Raw genomic sequence first — 18069 nt, 5'->3', positions numbered from 1 at the left:
TTAGGAGAGACATTCCGTAAATGGTTTTCTAATTGAAATGTAACATCTAATCCAGCTTTCCAGAAGATAAAGTGAGCATGTAACATGTCTTCTCCCAGCAAGTGCTGAATGGTCTAAGTAGCAAAGAGAAAATTTCCCTGCAATTAAGTGTTTCAGAGTTGATTGCTGTCCATTCAGCCCAAGTAAGCAGAGCCTCAATTTCCAGATGTTTTTGTTTCTCCCACTTCCAGCCTAGCCAGGCCAGAGAAGCATTCCCATAAGTGTAACCCAATATGTGCTTTTTGATGATCTGATTAGAGTGTAAAATATTTTCTTTGGAGTAAATGCACAAGAGTGAGGTTTTTCTCTGCTTTTGCAAGGGACAGAAGGTGAGGGAGTGAGAAAAATCGAAGCCAGAGGAAAATCTATCATACTCCAAGAGATGAAGAGCACATAAAGCCAACACAACAGATATTGTCCTGGGTCAAATCTTCAAAGCCTGGGCCATAAATGACTATACACTCTTGAACTGACCATAGGAAAAGAAACAGAAGCAAAAGCAAAACAAAAGTTTCCTAGAAGCTGTTCTTTGCAGTGATATCTGTACCATTAAAGAACCTAAAGCAACCTAAACATCAATCCAACTGAACAAACATTTTCTGAACTACTAAATGCAGGGTACTGGAGTTATGGGTATGTTGGTGAAGCTGGACTTCTAACCTTAGTCCATTGTTCTATCTATTTGATTACCTTCTTTCTTGTTTTCTTTCTTTTTCTTTCTCCCTTTCCTTTCCTTTTCTCTCTTTCTTTCCTTTTTCTCTCCTTTCTTTCTTTCTTTCCTTTCTTTCTTTCTTCCTTCCTTCCCTCCTTCCTCCCCTTCCTTCCCTTCCCTTCTCTTCCCTTCCTTTCCCTTCCCTTCCCCTCTCTCCCTCCCTCCCTCCCTCCATCCCTCCCTTCCTTCCTTCCTTCCTTCTTTCCTTTTCTTTCTTTCTTTCTTGACAGGGTCTTGCTCTGTCACCCAGTCTAGAGTGCAGTGGTACCATCTCAGCTCACTGCAACCTTCACCTCCTAGGCCAAGCAATCCTCCCACCTTAGCGTCCCCAGTAACAGGATTACAGGTGCACACCACCACGCCTGGCTAATTTTTGTATTTTTTGTAGAGGCAGGATTTCATCATGTTGCCCAGGCTGGTCTCGAACTTCTGTATTCAAGCGATCCGCCCACCTCGACCTCCCAAAGTGTTGGGATTACAGGTGTGGGCCACCACATCCAGGCTTCAATTACTTGTGAACTCAGTGTTCACCTAAGAAAACAGAACTACTATGAATTAATGCATAAGGAATTTATTATAGGAATTCAAACTAATAGAGTTGTGGGTGCAGCTGGGGAAGTGCCACTAGGAACTTGGAGGGAGGCAGGGATCGATGGAGTCACTGAAGAAGTCAATCCTAGCAGCCAAGCACACTCAGAGGTTGTAAAGGGGCTGCAGAGGAGGAGCTGATGGAGACGTCTACAGAAGGCTGTGGGTCCACTGCAACTGTCTGGTGCTAGGTTTGGAGCTACTGTTAGTCAACAGGGTCAGCAGTCAGGAAGAGCTGGATACGGAGTGGAGAAGAGTGAACCTGCTGGTGCCTCCTCGCCTATTGCTGTAACAAACCCCCATGATCTTCAGAGAGCGATGGCTGCCAATTCACTTCTGCCTCCAGATCTCAAGCAACTATCACTCTTTTTTTTTTTTAGACGGAGTCTTGCTCTGTTGCCCAGGCTGGAGTGCAATGGCATGATCTTGGCTCACTGCAACCTCCGCCTCCCGGGTTCAAGCAATTCTTCCGCCTCAGCCTCCCAAGTAGCTGGGATTATAGGCACGTGTCATCACATCTGGCTAATTTTTGTATTTTTACTAGAGACGGGGTTTCACCATGTTGGCCAGGCTGGTCTTGAACTCCTGACCTTGTGATCCCGCCCACCTCGGCCTCCTAAAGTGCTGGGATTACAGGCATGAGCCACCACGCCTGGCTGCAACTGTCACTCTTAACCGACTTTAACCTAGAACCATACAGTTGCAGTTTAATCAAGCTGACACACATAAATTTTCTCCATAACCATAAAGTGATTTCTGTCTTCTCCCAGTTTCCTACAGTGGAAAAAAAATTGGACTTAGAAGTCTAACAGTGCTGGGCTCTAATTCTGGGTCTGCACCTCTGCAGCTGTCTGACCTCAGGGAAATGACCATTTCTGTGCCTTAATGAATCTGGAGCCCTTCCTCTGTGCTATCATAGTCCCCATGTGCTGCTTTCTGTTGTGTATATATTTCATTTTATTCTCATTATCTATTTATGTGTCCATTTCCTCCATTAGACCTTAAGCTCAAGCACATGGGTCATATCTGATTCCTCTCTATATTTATGATGCCTAACAATGTCTGGCACAGAGTAGACGCCCAGTAGATGTTTGCTGAGAAAATTAGTCCTTGAAACAGAGAAGCTCATCAGACTATCAAGCTGGTAGTAGAACCCAGTACTAACATATTAAGGCAGTGAGACCCATCTCTGTGTCTGTCACACTCTCGGCACCCTGCAAAATCAGGCCCCAGACACCCTCACCTCATCCACAGCTTATATCTTAAACCATTCACCACATTTCACTTTCGAACCTGTTTTAATTATCCTGATTCCTGAATCCTGAGCTTGACCTCTGTTTATGACCTGCTATCACCTCTTAGACCATCAAATGTTCAGGCTTCTGGCTATCTTATTTGAATTTTCATTTTTCCCATCTGATTAAATACTTTCTCTTTCTTGGCATATTTCTTACCCCATACCCTAGGTTCTCAGGTCAGAGACTATGAAAGTCCCTGCCCTCGGGGAGTACTCAAACTGGTGAACAACAGACAAGGCGACCAGCAATTCCAGGATGGTGTGGTAAGAGATCTGGTTGAAATAAGTTTAGGGTACTATGGAAGTATAGAAAGAATGAAGAGCACCTAAACTTAGAAAGAGAAGGGTAATTGTCAAAAGGAAGTGTGAATTGATCTGAGTAATGAGAAACTGCATAGGGGATTCCCAGGCAGAGAAAGGGAGAATATGCATTGTAGACAGAGACCAGCAATGCAGAGGTATGAAGACAGGAGAGATCAGGGTGTGGCACCGCAGGTGGGTTGGTGTGGTGAGAAGAGTGTGAACGTGCCGTTGAGAAGTGGGGGGAAATGAACAAATGTCAGGTGGTGGATGGCTTGAGTTCCAAGCTAATGAACTTAGACCTGACACTGTAGGACAGAGGTGGTAAATTATCAGGATTTGGCCCAGAGATGTGCTTTGTTTGCCCCACATAATTTTTTTACATTTGCTTTGCCAGTGTTTTAAAACTGGGAGGTTTTACATAAAATTCTGGATTTCCAGCTTCTGTGGAAAAATCAGGTGATCTGGCCACACTAGGCTGTCATTCGTTGCTTGTCCTTCTTAAGTGCCGTATGTGTTTTGTAACTCGCTAGTCTCCACCGCACCTCTTTGTCCTCATACCCCTGCACTCTTGTTTTTCTTTAGGGGGAGAAACATTTCTCACTACCAGTATCTCTGTGAAAAGTAAAGAGTTGAAGGTTAGAGCCAGGCATTTCAGAAAATGGGGAACAGCATGTTTCTTTGTGGAAATAAAGAAACAAAGTATATCCATTAAAACACTGCAACTTTCTCTTAAACCAGTTCTCTTCACTTGTTTATGTTACCTACAGGATTTACTATATAAAGAATAATAACTTCACCGGGCCACCTTACTTTCATAAAACTTGTGATGCTCACAGACTGTCAAGCAGGAATGTGCTGGGTGTTCTAGTCTTAAAGAAGGTGTAAGAGACATGTACGTCTCTGGCCAGAGATTGTCAGAGGCAAACACTGATTCTCAGAGCCTCAAATAAGTGATGAATCAAGTAGAAAGAAATTGGGAGGGCACAAAAAAGAGCTTGTTGGGGGCCACAGGCAGCTAATGCAGCCAGTGACAGCAGAGAGGAAATGCAGCATAACCTCCAACTCCAGGATCTAGAGCCTAAAGGCCAGAGCCACTCCCTGTAATCATGCAGAACTGGCCCAGCTTCTCAGTAAGAGGGTTGCTGGGTCCTTCAGACTCGCCCCTGCTTCCCTCTGCCCCACCCTCACATCCTGGGACTGCACCGCACTTCCACTAATCTGAACCCTCCTGCCCTCTCAGAGTCTCGAACTGCTGCTTCTGAGCTCCATGTAGCTGGTGAAAGGAGGCTGCCTTGGGCTCTGTGGGGGCCTCCTGTCTTCATTGATGATTCTCTGCAGCTCAGCTCCTCTCCCCATGTAACTGATCCCAGTCCTCTGGTTCTGTCAGTGCCTCTGCTGTGTACATTATGACATGTGTGAGCTCCCAGCTAGGTGGGAACCCTGAGTGAGGTGTGAGCTTCCTCCCAAGCCACTGAAGTTGGCTTTCTGCAGTAAGCCAGACACTTGGGCGCTGCTGGTCTTAGAAACAGTGCTTTCACTACATGGTCAGGGAGAAGGGATCCCCTAAGTCTTCAAATTGATCTCTCTGCTCCTCCATCTTTTCCCACCTCAATTCTGCTTGTACCCGTGGAATTACTATACATTAGAACATAATGCTAAATATGTCATGCTTCTGATCAAAAGCCTTGGGCAGCTCCTCATTTCCTACCAAATTCAAACCAAATTATCTGCCCTGGCATGTTGGACCTGTCCCAGGCTGACCCCAAAATGCTATTTTCTAGGCTTATCTCCCACTATAAATAACAAATGCTGCCAGGCACGGTGGCTCATGCCTGTAATCCCAGTATTTTGGGAGGTCGAGGCAGGTGGACCACCTGAGGTCAGGAGTTCAAGACCAGCCTGGTCAACATGGTGAAACCCCATCTCTACTAAAAATACAAAAATCAGCTGGGTGTGGTGGCGCGGGCCTGTAATCCCAGCTACTCGGGAGGCTGAGGCAGGAGAATCACTTGAACCCAAGAGGCGGAAGTTGCAGTGAGCCGAGATTGCGCCACTGCATTCCAACCTGGGCAACAGAGTGAGGCTCCGTCTAAACAAACAACAACAACAACAACAAAATGCTCCAGCCAAAATTTCATTTGGCCTTCTCCGCAAGCAAGAAGGTTTCTTGCCTTGGTTCCTTTCTTCCTTCATGCCCATTTCCAGCTGTCCAAAGCCTATCCATTCTACAAACTTCATCTCGAGCCACCTCTCAAAACTCCTAATGGTTCTAGTCACATGTCACTCTTGCTTGAGGTACCTGCCATACATTGTTCTCCTTGTTTAACCCTGGGTATAGTCTATTTCTTTTTTTAATTATGGCCACACACCTTAGCCTTTTTGCAAGGCTGAGCTTAGACAAAAGGGGTTATGTATTTGCCTGTGTCACCATGCTTGGACAGGGCCTGGTGAATGCAAGATGCTCAGAAATATTTCCTTGAATTGTGTTCATTCTTCCTGCCATATTTTTTGGTGGATTAAAAAAAAAATCTGCCTTCCTGGTACCTCTCATGTAATCCTCAACTCTTCACAAAGGAATGGCTCTTAACTGTCATTTTGTCCAGTCTTGCATTTGATGATAGGCAGCTCTTCCTGACATCCCTGCCAAGGAAGGATGCCAAGTAATTTCCCCCTAGAGCAGATAAGACCCATCCAGGTGAGACTAAATACCTGGGCAAGACAGAAAGTTCACACACAAAGGCATCAGAGTTAGTCTAATTGTGTCTCACTGGGGGCCAGGCTGTCCCTTTTTTTTTTTTTTTTTTTTTTTTGAGACAAAGACTGGCTCTGTCACCCAGGCTGGAGTGCAATGGCACCATCTCGGTTCACTGCAACCTCTGCCTCCTGGATTCAAGCGATCCTCCTGCCTCAGCCTTCCAAGTAGCTGGGATTACAGGTGCCCGCCACCATGCCTGGCTAACTTTTGTATTTTTAGTAGAGACAGAGTTTCGCCATGTTTACCAGGCTGGTCTTGAACTCCTGGCCTCAAGTGATCCACCCACCTTGGCCTCCCGAAGTGCTGGGATTACAGGCATAAGCCACCGTGCCTAGCCCAGGCTATCCTTTTTGCCAGATGTTCTCAAGCCACAGTAGTAAGAAAGGCCCAGTCCACTGGTAACAGGGAACCAAGACCAAGCCAACTCAGGCGTCCTTTGCAATCATCCTCCCCTGCATTGTGTAGCTAGCCTACCTCATCCCCATGGGGAGTGAAGGGACGGGAGGAGACATCATATTTTAAGTACCATACATCATAGATTCAAGTTTCTTGGAATTTCATCCCATAAATTAGGAGGCAATAAAACATGAAGGAAAGAGCATGGCCTTTGGAGCCAGCCAGAACAGGTTTAATTTTCATTGTTTTGCTTAGTATGATGTGGTTAAGAACTCTGGAATTAAGCAGAACCAGGTTCAAGTGCTATTATGCCATTTCTTATCTCTATGACTTTGGGAAAATTACCCACCTTCTCTGAGCCTTCATTTTCTAATATGTAAAATAGGGATAATAACACTATCCTCATGGATTTTTGGTGAAAATTAAATGAGAAAATACATGTGTGTCAGCTACGATGTCTTTAGCTCCAAAACTCGAAACCAAAACTCGAAATGGCTGAAACATGGCAGAATACACAAGGAAAATGTATCATCTCATATAACAGGAAGTCTAGAAGTAAGGAAGTTTCAGGATTGGTTAATTCATCAAAAACTCTTCTTTTCATCTTAATGCTTTTCCAACCTTGGTATATAGACTTTCCTAGGCTGGCTTCCCTCATGGTCATAAGATGGGTGCCACAGTTCCCAACATTATATCCAGATACTACAATATACAAAGCAGAAAAGCGTCATCTCTTTCTTTTGTGTCTTTCTAAAAATAAGAAAACCTTTCCCAGAAACATCTCACTGATACTCTCCCCCACATCTTTGGCCAGAGCTGGGTAATAAGCCTGCCTTTAATCCAATTGCTGACAAAGGGGGAATGGGATCACTATGATTGGCTTGGCCAGTTATACTGGAGATAGAGCCTCTTTTCCTGCTGGATGGATTGCTGGGTAAAATTAGAATTCTGTTAGCAGCGAAGGGGCAGGATGGCTACTGGGTAGGCAAGCAACACAGTCTGTTACAGCATGGAATCTGGCACATGGTAAGCATTTAAGCATTTAACTCTTGTTATTAACTCTTACTAGCTGTATGAACTTATTCAAGTCACAAATCTCATAGATCCCCAATTTCCTAATCTGAAAATAGGAGTAGGATTATCAGCTTTGTTGGATAGTTATAAAGTTAAACAAGATGACATGTGTAAAGTCGTTGGAGCTTAGTAAACGATAGCTACTTATAGTTGTATGTAATTACTGCTAGAGTACTTGGGCAGCAGGCCGACATCTCCAGCAAAGATTCCTGGAGTTGGCACGAGCCTGAAAAGCTCAAAAGCATGAGAACTAGAAACTGTTCATACTCAATTTTCTATAATTGTGATTCTGTGTGTTAATTTGCCAGACCTTAATCCAGTTGCCCATGCCCAATAGTTCTCCCTTCATGTAAGGAGATCCCGTAAGAAAATGATTTCTGCTAGGTGGTCCCCTGCCCTTGCCCCTAGAGGGCACTAAAGGCAATCCTGCCTCTCCTACTGTATTTGATGGCCCAACACCAACATCAATCAATCCAAGATCCCTCTTCTTGGGCTTTGAGTCCTCAACTCAGGATGGGAGCTTGATTCTCCACAGCACCCTGGGCTATAGCTGTGTCAGACCCTGATTCCCATCCCAGCTCTGCCACTTATGAGCAGTGTGACCTTAGGCAAAGGACTTAACCTCTGTTTGTTTGTTTGTTTGTTTGACAGAGTCTTGCTCTGTTGCCCAGGCTGGAGTGCAGTGGCCCAATCTCGGTGCACTGCAACCTCCACCTCCCAGGTTCAAGCGATTCTCCCACCTCGGCTTCCCGGGTAGCTGGGATTACAAGCATGCACCACAATGCCCGGCTAATTTTTGTATTTTTAGTAGAGACTGGGTTTCGCCATGTTGGCCAGGCTTCTCTTGTATTCCTGACCCCAAGTGATTCTCCCACCTCGGCCTCCTAAAGTGCTAGGATTACAGGGGTGAGCCGTCATACCCCGCCGCTTTACCTCTCTTTGAATATCATCTGCCAGACCTGTAAAATGAGGCTCAGCCTCATGTTTTGCTACCTTTCCCTCAAACTCAGTCCTCTGGTCACTTGGAATGACCTGATGTTCCTGAACAGACCACAATATCTTCCCCTCCAAGCCTTTATAGGTTACTTTCCCTTCCAGAATCAATGCCAACCCCATTTCATCCTCACCAATCAGGATGGGGTTCAGGAAAGCATTTCCTCTTTCTCCACCTCCTGCCCACAGCTCAAATGATCCTAAAGCACCTTGGACTTACTTCTTTTGTTCTTTTAACAGTTTATCAGTATTGTTTTTAAATTTTTTTATTGATACATAATAGATGTATATATTTTGGGGGTACATGTGATAATTTAATACATTCATATAATTTGTAAAGATTGAATCAGTATAATTGGGATATCTGTCACATTAAATATTTGTCTTTTCTTTATGCTACAAATATTCAAATTATTTTCTTCTGTTTTGAAATATATAATACATTATTGTAATGTATTACATATTTATCTAACACTAGGTTTTATTTCTTCCATCAAACTGCGTATTTGTACCCATTAATCAAGCTCTCTTTATCTCCCTTCCCTCCTACTCTTCCTGTCCTCTGGTAACCACCAATCTGCTCTCTATCTTCATGAGATCCAGTTTTTAAGCTCCCACATATGATATTTGTCTTTCTGTGCTTGGCTTATTTCACTTAACATAATGACCTCCAGTTCCTTACATTTTGCTGCAAATGACAGGATTTGATTCTTTTGTACGGCTGAATAATATTCCATTGTGTATACGTACCACACATTCTTCATCCATTCATCTGTTAATGGACACTTAAATAGATTCTGTATTTTGACTACTGTGAATAGTGTTGCAATAAACATAGGAATGCAGGTACCTCTTTGATATATTGGTTTCTTTTCTTTTGGATAAATACCCAGTCCTGGAATTGCTGGAGCATATGGTGGTTCTATTTTTAGTTTTTTGAGGAAGCTCCATAAAGTTTTCCATAGTGGCTGTACTAATTTATATTTTCACCAACAGTGTATAAGGGTTACCCTTTGTCCACATTCTTTCCAACATCCATTATTCTCTGTCTTTTTGATAAAGACCTTTTTTTTTTTTTTTTTTTTTGAGACAAGAATCTCACTCTGTCGCCCATGCTAGAGTGCAGTGGCACAATCATGGTTCACTGAAGCCTCGACTTCCCAGGCTCAAGCAATCCTCCTATCTCAGAGTCCTGAGTAGCTGGGACTATAGGCATCTGCCACCATGCCCTGATAAGTTTTTGTGTGTATTTTGTAGAGACGGAGTTTCACAATGTTGCCCATGCTGGTCTCAAACTTCTGAGCTCAAGTGATCCACCTGCCTTGGCTTCCCAGAGTTCTCGGACTATAGGCAGGAGACACCACACCTGGCCTATAAAAGCCATTTTAACTGGGATACCTTGCATGTATTGCTATAATTGCATTGCTGTCCCAGGATGGGAACTTTTACTTGTCTTTCTTAACCACTAAGTTGTGAGACCACAAATTAAGAGGAAGGTCCCTGGACTTACTAATTGCTTTATCCTCAGAAAAATATAGAGTGTTGAAATGTCATCACTGCAAAGAAGTGTTGTCAGTGAAGGGGAGCTCCAGTTCCAGTGAAGTTCTATGGGTGTTGCCTGGAGCCCCAGTAGCACCATGGAATCATGCACCTCTCATCCGTGGAATCTCAACTACAACAAATAGCAAGATGATTTCCTTCCTTGGGAGCCTATCCTAGCAAGTGGAGCATTTCAATAAACAAATAATAAGTGTGGAACAAATGGAAGAGGGAAATGTGGGACCCCAAGAGGAGGATTGAAATGAGACTTGGCAAGAGGCTGTGAATACATCCAAAGCTGATAGATTTATTATTGAGAAGTTTGTTTTTCCTCATGGATCTTCCCTGCCTCCAGTATAATAGCACACAGGGCGGGACATAAAGCCAAAGTGATTTGGAGGAAGCAGGACACCTAAATTCATTTGACTTGGAAAGAGCTTTAAATTTTTACATTCTGTCTTCAAACGTAGAGTTTCCCAATGGTCTTAGGGGGATGCGTGTGCATTTATGCACATGTGCATCCTAGATTTTTGTTTCTTTCTCACAACATGCACACACATACATGCACACGCACTTTGATAGGCAGAGATTGATTTTTTAAAAAAGATCACATTCCCATTCTTCTCCAATAAATTAGATAGAAAAGAGGCCCTTAAATTTCTTTTTTTATTTTTTCTGGAGTGCAGGAGGATTTAGGCATTCCAGATTCTCATATTTCTCCAAGGTGAACCAAATGTTTCCATTCCATATTTCAGGATCCCATTTCTTCCCATTTAACGCTCTGACTTTCCTGTAAGAAACCTGGGGCACCTGTGATTTCTACGAACATTGTAATTCTGCACCCACAGGATTAAAATTTGGGTCTGACTTTCAATTATCTTAGTCCCATAGCTATAATAGGTTATATATTAATATAATTAACATTAATATATAAATATAGTTTTGTATACTAGTTATAAATACATATATATTTTAAAGCTACAATGGAAGCTCTTTGGTTTTCTGAACATGCCTAACTGAGAGTTTAGAATCCTGAGCTTGAATTTTTTTTTTAAATAAGAACTTCAGCACCGTCAGAAGCAACTAATCCATCTTAAAATCCTTGGTCACAACTCTCGCCTTAGTAGCGCATTTCAGCAGCCATTTGGTCTTCCAAAGACTTGCCTTTGAAGGCATTTCATCCCAGTTATTCACAAGATGCTAGTTTAAGTAACTTTTGCTATTGCATGCCATGGACTACGGTGGACAGTTTTGGGAGATGCAGTTCGCCGACCTCCAAATGTCTTTGTATATTCTTGTTTGTCCCAAACTGCAAGGACTAACCATTTTCTGACCCTGAATCGTTTATATAATTAGTCACAAAAGCAGTTAGGTAGGTAGGGGTAGGTCAAGGTGACCACAACGTCCAGCAATTCACTCTCCAGGGGAAGGGGACTGGCTTGTTAACTGCTTGCTATAAAAGGTTCTGCCCTTAGCCCAGGGTTCCTTGGTGACATCACAGGCCCAAGGCACGCATAGCTGCCATCTGGGCCATTGTATTGACTCGTGGGATTTGAGGGCAAGGAAACTTGCTCTACCATGCTCTTGGCCCTTTTGTTTGCTATGCTGTCTTTTTCTGATCCACTGGGTCTTGCCTACTTTCAGCACCCATAGAGTTGTGGCAAGTCAATTTGGAGTCCTGTTACTCCTTGCCATCTTCCATGAGGTTGGAACTCTTCCCTGACACAGTATCCCATTTTCCACTGGCAATGAAGTCATCGTTGAATTCAGGCCCACTCAGGTCATATTACAATCCCAGATTCGTATCATGGAGGGTCAGTTTCCCATGACCGCTTTCATGTCAAGTATTATATCAGCAGTGTCCTGTCAGGAAAACACATCATTCTAGATCTGTGCTGTCCAACACAGTAGCCATTAACCACATGTGGCTATTAACATTTAAGTATTAAAATTAAACAAAGTTATATAGTATTAATTATATATCTTGAACAGGGTTCTGGGGCCCCTGGCTATATGCCAGGTACTGTCTTTTTAGTAGCTGAATCTGATGGATCCTGGGAAGTTCCAGGGAATTCTAAGAGGCAGGGAGAGGGGGTGGGTGGGATGGCTAGTACAGTGGCAACAGGGTACCCAGGGAGCTTGAGGGTGGCTACTATTTACTAGCCAGTATAGAAATATTTCAACACTTTAATAACCAATACAGTCGAACGTACCTAATGCAGTCCTGTTGGCCGGGGTTATGACTATGTAAATGTTATTCATAGTTAAGCCATGTAGGGGTCTGTGAGTATATTTCCATTCTTGTTAAGATTTCAGGTTCTCCTATGTTAATAATTGCCTTTTTGTTTTCTTTCGCTTAGTTTCTGTATCTCTATCACTAAGTCTTCTCTCAAACTCTTTGAAAGAACAGTATGATGACCAAATCTGTCAGATCCAGCTATATGCCAGGCACTGTGATGGCTTAACTATGGCTATCCATCAGATCCAGCTACTAAAAAGACAGTACCTGACATATAGCCAGGGGCCCCGAACCCTGTTCAACAAGCCAGCATTTGTTCAGATCACTCAGTTTCTGTGCCAGTCAGCAGCCTCCAGTCCCTCCTGGGCACTGCCTTTGGCTCCCCCAAAAGGCTGACCTGAACCTTGCTTGCTATAGCTACCTGGCCCAGGGAGCCCTGCATGAGAACCATCCTGAGACTGGTGCCACCTGGCTGCCAGCCAATAGCCAGCCAGCCCCATCTCCCGCATATCAGCCCCTGTCCCTGAGTGCTCCACCTGCCCCCAGGAGGCTCAAACCTCACCAGGAGAGATAGCAGCCCCAGAAAAGATGTTGATATCTCAGAAGATAAATATTTTTTAATGGCTTCTCTGGTCATAATGTGTAAATACTGCAAAATGATTAACCAAAAATTGTTAAATAATTGTAGATACAATTATATTAGAGAACGGAGGAGAGAAGCGCTATTAGAGAAATATTCCATTGTTCAAAGTCAGTAGATAATGTCTGAAACTTGGTGTTTCAGGAATACCCTTAAAAGAAAAAAAAAAGGACTAGGTCTGTAATAAAACTAATAAACAAAATTAAAAAAAAATTTAAAAAGATAATCCCTGAACTTAAAATCAAGAAACTGCAGTATAGGTATCTTATTTGGCAAATGGAAGTAAATACCAAAAGAAATAGCTGAAAGTGGCTAGTTGTCTCTGAGGAGTAAGGCTTGGGGTAGGCGGGATTAGGGCAGGAATCTACTGTTTCTTATAATAAGCCTTGGAGACTATTTTGGCTTTTGAACCATGTACATATTACTCTTTTTTTTTTTGTGGGGACCATTGCAGGAATCCTGATGAGAGGTGATAGCTCTGGCAATGACCATGAGGCAAAGATAAGTGGATCTAAGAATATTTAGGACATGAGTTGGGAAAACCTGGTGAGATTGCCTGGTGCAAAGAGTGAGAGAGGAGAAGAGAAGAGAGAATCACGAAAGCTGGGGCCTGTAGCTGAGGTTAGGGGATGGCTGACTCTTGGTGAACACTTGGATGCCAAGGGTTCCTCCAGGTACCACTTATAACAAAAGTGACGAACTCTGCTTGGGGGGATTGGAACTGGTTCACAGAGAGAGGGGTGTTTGAACTGGGTCTTGAAGAGAGTATAGAAGTTCCCAGTTCCACAAAGGTTGAGCTCTAAGGTGAGAGGGTATCTTAAAGGAAGAATATTCTCGGGCAAGGGTGGTGAAGACTAATAGGAAGTACAAAGGCACAAAAGTATGGGAGCATCATTTTGGGGACAAACAATGAATTGTCCCATAGAGTGAGAAGTTCAGGAGCCATGTTAAGAGAAGACAATGGTAGAAATAAAGCAGAGACAGAAGTTTGTGACCAGGGCCCAGCAGCCTCCAATGTAGCCCAAGTGGTTCCCTCCCTCAAATTGGTGGCAGCATAACAGGTGCAAATCCGAAAAGCAATTTGGAAATACACATCAGAAACCTTGAAAATGTTTCTATCCTCTATCTCAGTGATCCTACTCCTGGGGATTGTTTCTGAGAAAATACAATTTTTAAAGCATAGGGTGAGCAGCACACACTGGTATTTTTTTTTTTTTTTGCATCATTATTGGAAATAGTGAAAAATTGGACAAAAACAAAAGTTTCCTCAGAGGAAAATACTTAAGTAAAAGATAGCAAATTCACCCAGTGAATAATAAATATGCAGACTGGTATGCCTGTCATAATTTAGGTGGGCTCACCCAGGGGGCCTGCTGGGTCCAGGGGAGGGGAGGTGGCCAAATGTGGGCAAGAGAGGAAAAAGCAGAGTGGTTTCTAGGTCAGCCCCTCAAGGGTTGGGAAGGAGAGCTGCTCTTTATTGAGCATTCCCCTTTTGGTATCTCACTTAATTCTCACTGTGATCCCATTAGTATCATAAGATGGTACTAATGCCATCCCCATCTTATAGATGAGGACCTGTGGCTCAAAGAGATGGAATGATCTGCCCAGGGCCATCTAGCTTCGAAGTAGAGGAGCTGAGATTCCAACCCAAGTCAACATGAGGGCAGAGCAGTCGATGCTTTTCCTCTGCCACATGATGCCAGTTGTCAATGGCGATCATGTTATCTGCGGAAAGTCCCTTTACATGACCCCTGGCATATTTCTTCAGTCTTGGGAGAACAATGCCAAGCCAGTGTGGACACGAGAGGCTGGCAATAAGTAGCCTTGTATGATACAAGGCTAAGCAATAAAAACAGAATACGTAGTTGTATCAGTAATAAAAGCGGCCAAAAAATTATGCTCATGGACAACAGCAGGAAAGGGCAAGGAGAAATGGAAACAGATGACATGTGAGTGGATGCTCTCTTTCCTCTTTCTCTTCTTGAAGTTTCCGTTCTTAACACTGTATTATTTGCACAATAAAAAAAATTCACAATGAAAGATAGAAAGACTGAGAAAATACAAGTCCCTGGGGTGGCCCATGGCCATGCCTTGAGTCCAGCTGCAGCTCTAGGCTTTCCAAAGCCATTCTGACAGCAGCACTCATAAAGAAGAAGCTAGCTTCTTTTGGATGAAGTGGGGAAGGAGAAAAATGTAGCCTGTGACCCATGCCAAGAGGCTTAAGTTAAGTTCCTTGCCATCGCGCTACAGGGTTGGTGTCATTGCCACATGTGATCAAGCTCTTACCCTGGCTGGGGAGGTATGGCTGTGACCTGGCCTTCCCAGCTCAAGAATTTTTGCATCTAATGGTATTGTTGATCCCTGTTCATTTGTTTTTGCTTCTGCTGGCTGGGGCTTGGGTTTGGCTTTGCTGGAGGAAGGGCCAGTGTGGGATTTTCTCTGACTGAGGGAGACAGGCCAAGGTGACCTCAGCCAGCAAAGAGAACAGTGAAACAGCAACATTTATGCCTGAGTTTCAGAGTTGGGGTGCAGTGATTTTTCTTTGATTCATGCTCACTCCCAATACCTTACTTGATTTTATTCTATCCTTTAGATCACCATTCCTTTCCAGATTTCATATATTTGCCTATGCTGGTCTCTCTGTCTGGAATGCCCTGCCTCGTTCTTCCTGACAGAGCTAAGCCCTGCCCATCCTTCAGTACCACTTCGTTGATGAACCTTTTTCCAGTCTCCTTTTGGGGAATGAATCACTCCATCCTCTGGCTCCCAAAACACTTGATTTGTATCTTTACTATGGCAATTGCATTTGTCTGCAGTACATTATAGTTATTTAGGCCCAGCTCTGTTTCTCCTACTAAATGGTGAGCTTCTCAAGGTGGCCAAGAAACATGTCTTATCCAACTCCGATCCCTCACACAATGTCTGGCATGTGGTAAGTGCTCAATCAATGTATGGAATGACATTAATTTACAACGGTTGAGTTCTTCCTCTTTCTATGCATGGGCTCTCTGGGAAAGCTGTTGAGATTTTAGGCAGATGACCAATTGGTTTTTAGGTCCATTTGAAAGAGGCAGGAAGAGGAAGAGAGTTAAAGCTATCTGTGGATCCATATTCCAGAGATTTCAGCCAGTGCTCCTTAGGGGGATGAAAGCTGGAATAATAACTAACACGTGCAGAGGCTCTTACTTACACTTTCACACCCATTAACTCAGTTGAGTCACAGAAGGGCTCATGGAAGTAGGCTGGCTGGGCAGTATATGGCCTATTCCAGTGTTACAGCTGAGGAAACCAAGGCTCAGAAAAATGAAGTGATTTGCAAGATTACATCAACTCAAAGTAGGGCTGGGACTCAAACACAGATCTGTTGACTCCAAATTCCATGCTCTTGGAATTGCTGAGGTGACAAGGGCACAAGCAACCCTTCCCCTTGATAAAGGTTTGCAGAAGGAAGAAAGGAAGCCTATGGTTAACCCTTGATGAAGTATACTTGCACCAGGCCCCAGTTGTTACCCTCATACATATTTACCTCTCATCTAGGGCAGAGACCATGCTTTCTCCATCATTTCTCTCTCCAAAGTTCAGGTCTTTGGCAAGCCTCACGCTTTTGCTGGGTCTTGATTTTCAGGTCTAAAATGAGGAGGCTGAGCTAGAAGTTTAAATTGGGTCACATTCACACTGGCGCCCAACACAGAGCCTGGCCCACAGTTTCCATCACCCTCTCCATGGATGACTCCCAGCTCCAACGCTAGAGGCCTCCAGGACTCCAGCTGACATGATGCAGTGTGTACCCTGCACGTTGCAGCCTCTTCTCAGGCTGGCTGTGGAAACTGAGCCTCCTCCAGACAGCAGGGCTGCTCCGCTCACGCGGATCAAGTCCGGAGCCTCATTAGTCATGTCAGATGACATAGTTAACACTTGGGGCCAGTACAGCCAGTTCATCAAAAGCTCCTATGTGCCTGGCTCCATCACCGCAGCTGAGGAACTACTGTATGTGGAGCAGGCAGTACATCAGAGGAGCAGCGCCAGAGTGCTTCCAAATTGGTTTTGATTAATTGCATAGACATGTCTTTAATTGGTGCCAGTGTAGCAGCCAGAGAACTTATGGGAAAGCAGGATGTTATGCTTTCATTCCCTGAAGTCCCATAAAGCAATGAAAGATGAGGAACAGAATCACTGCTCGTTGAAAATTCATCGACCATGCAGACCTAGAAAACACAAATAAGTATCTGAATTGAAACCTAACCTCATTTTCCCAACTCATTGGAAGCCATGCATGTTCCCCTCTGCCCTGCCTGCCTGCCGAGATGTGCAGCTGAGCAAAAGGTGTGATTTCTAAGAAACAAGTGCTTTAGCACAGAGACAGCATCCTCAGCTCTCTCCAGGCCCTCCTGGAATTGACACCTGGAGGTATTTGGGAAGGCGCCTCCCCTCAGAAACGCCTCTCTCCAGCCCATCACCATCCTATGAACTGTTATCAGAGACTGATTCACTTTGGGTGAAGCATTCATTCACACATTCATTCTTTCTTTTCTACCTCTTGGAGATTTAAGACATATGTATTGACTGTGTACTAAATACAAAGCACTGTTCTGGTGTCATAAGGAATAGAGTAGAATGAAGTAAAAAACAAAACAAAACAGACCCTTTTCCCAGGAAAAGATTATATAGGAGAAAAGAGAGGACAGATGAACTAATGCATCATGAGTCACATCACATAGAAGAGGAACCATTGGGATTTGACATCAAGAGGACTTGGGTTCAAATCTTAGTTCTGTTTCTTCTTACTGAGCCACCTCAGATAATCACTTTAATTCTCTAAGTTTCTCCGTCTTTGGGAGGCTGGAGTGCAGTGGTGTAATCACAGCTTACTGCAGCCTCCATTTCCTGGGCTCAAGTGATCCTCCCATCTCAGCCTCCCAACTAGCTAGGGCTACAGGTGTGCACTACCATACCCAGTTTTTCTTATGTTTTTGTAGAGATGGGGTCTTACTCTGTTGCCCAGGCTGGTCTTGAACTCCTGGGTTCAAGTGATCCTCCTGCCTCAGCCTCCCAAAGTGCTGGAATTACAGGCATGAGCCACTGAGTCTGGCCTGAGTTTTAATTATAGAATAAAATAGTGATACTTACTGGACATGTTGACTGTGAGACTTATAAGAATGAGCAGGGTGGAAAGTACCCAGCACAGGGCCTGGCACTGATCAATAAATTGTTTTCAATTCCAAATAAGCATCACTAGTGAGGCTCTGATAGGGTGCTGGGTGACAGTTCAGTATTCCAGGAACAAACCATTACTGATCACAGACTCTGTGCCAGGTTCTATCCTGAACATTAGGGATTTAGTTAGGAAGCTCAGTCCTGCCCTTGAATGAGACTGAGGTCCACTAGGGAGTCACAATGATTTAATGTGGTAAGAATGGCAAAGTGTCACAGGTGTGCTCACAGAAGTCTACTCAGGGGCGGTGAGGAGGAAAGGAGATAGTGGTCACTTCTACCT

At 43.9% G+C, this 18069-nt stretch overlaps 1 protein-coding gene across 1 annotated transcript in view; it reads right to left on the bottom strand.

Moving 5' to 3' along the window:
- Window positions 1-4387: 4387 nt before the first annotated feature.
- Window positions 4388-18069, bottom strand: part of GVQW3 (GVQW motif containing 3) — a 41927-nt gene continuing 28245 nt past the window's right edge. Inside the window, exon 2 of the mRNA XM_024930906.4 lies at window positions 4388-16780. Within this exon, the coding sequence (XP_024786674.1) occupies window positions 16541-16780 (240 nt within the window). The 3' untranslated portion in view covers window positions 4388-16540. The remainder of the gene's footprint in view (window positions 16781-18069) is intronic.

The sequence above is a fragment of the Pan paniscus genome, chromosome 9 (genome assembly GCF_029289425.2).
Source record: "Pan paniscus chromosome 9, NHGRI_mPanPan1-v2.0_pri, whole genome shotgun sequence".
In the NCBI taxonomy this organism is placed as follows: domain Eukaryota; kingdom Metazoa; phylum Chordata; class Mammalia; order Primates; family Hominidae; genus Pan; species Pan paniscus.
The sequence above is the reverse complement of the archived record's forward strand: the minus strand, read 5'-3'. Positions and strand labels throughout refer to the sequence as shown.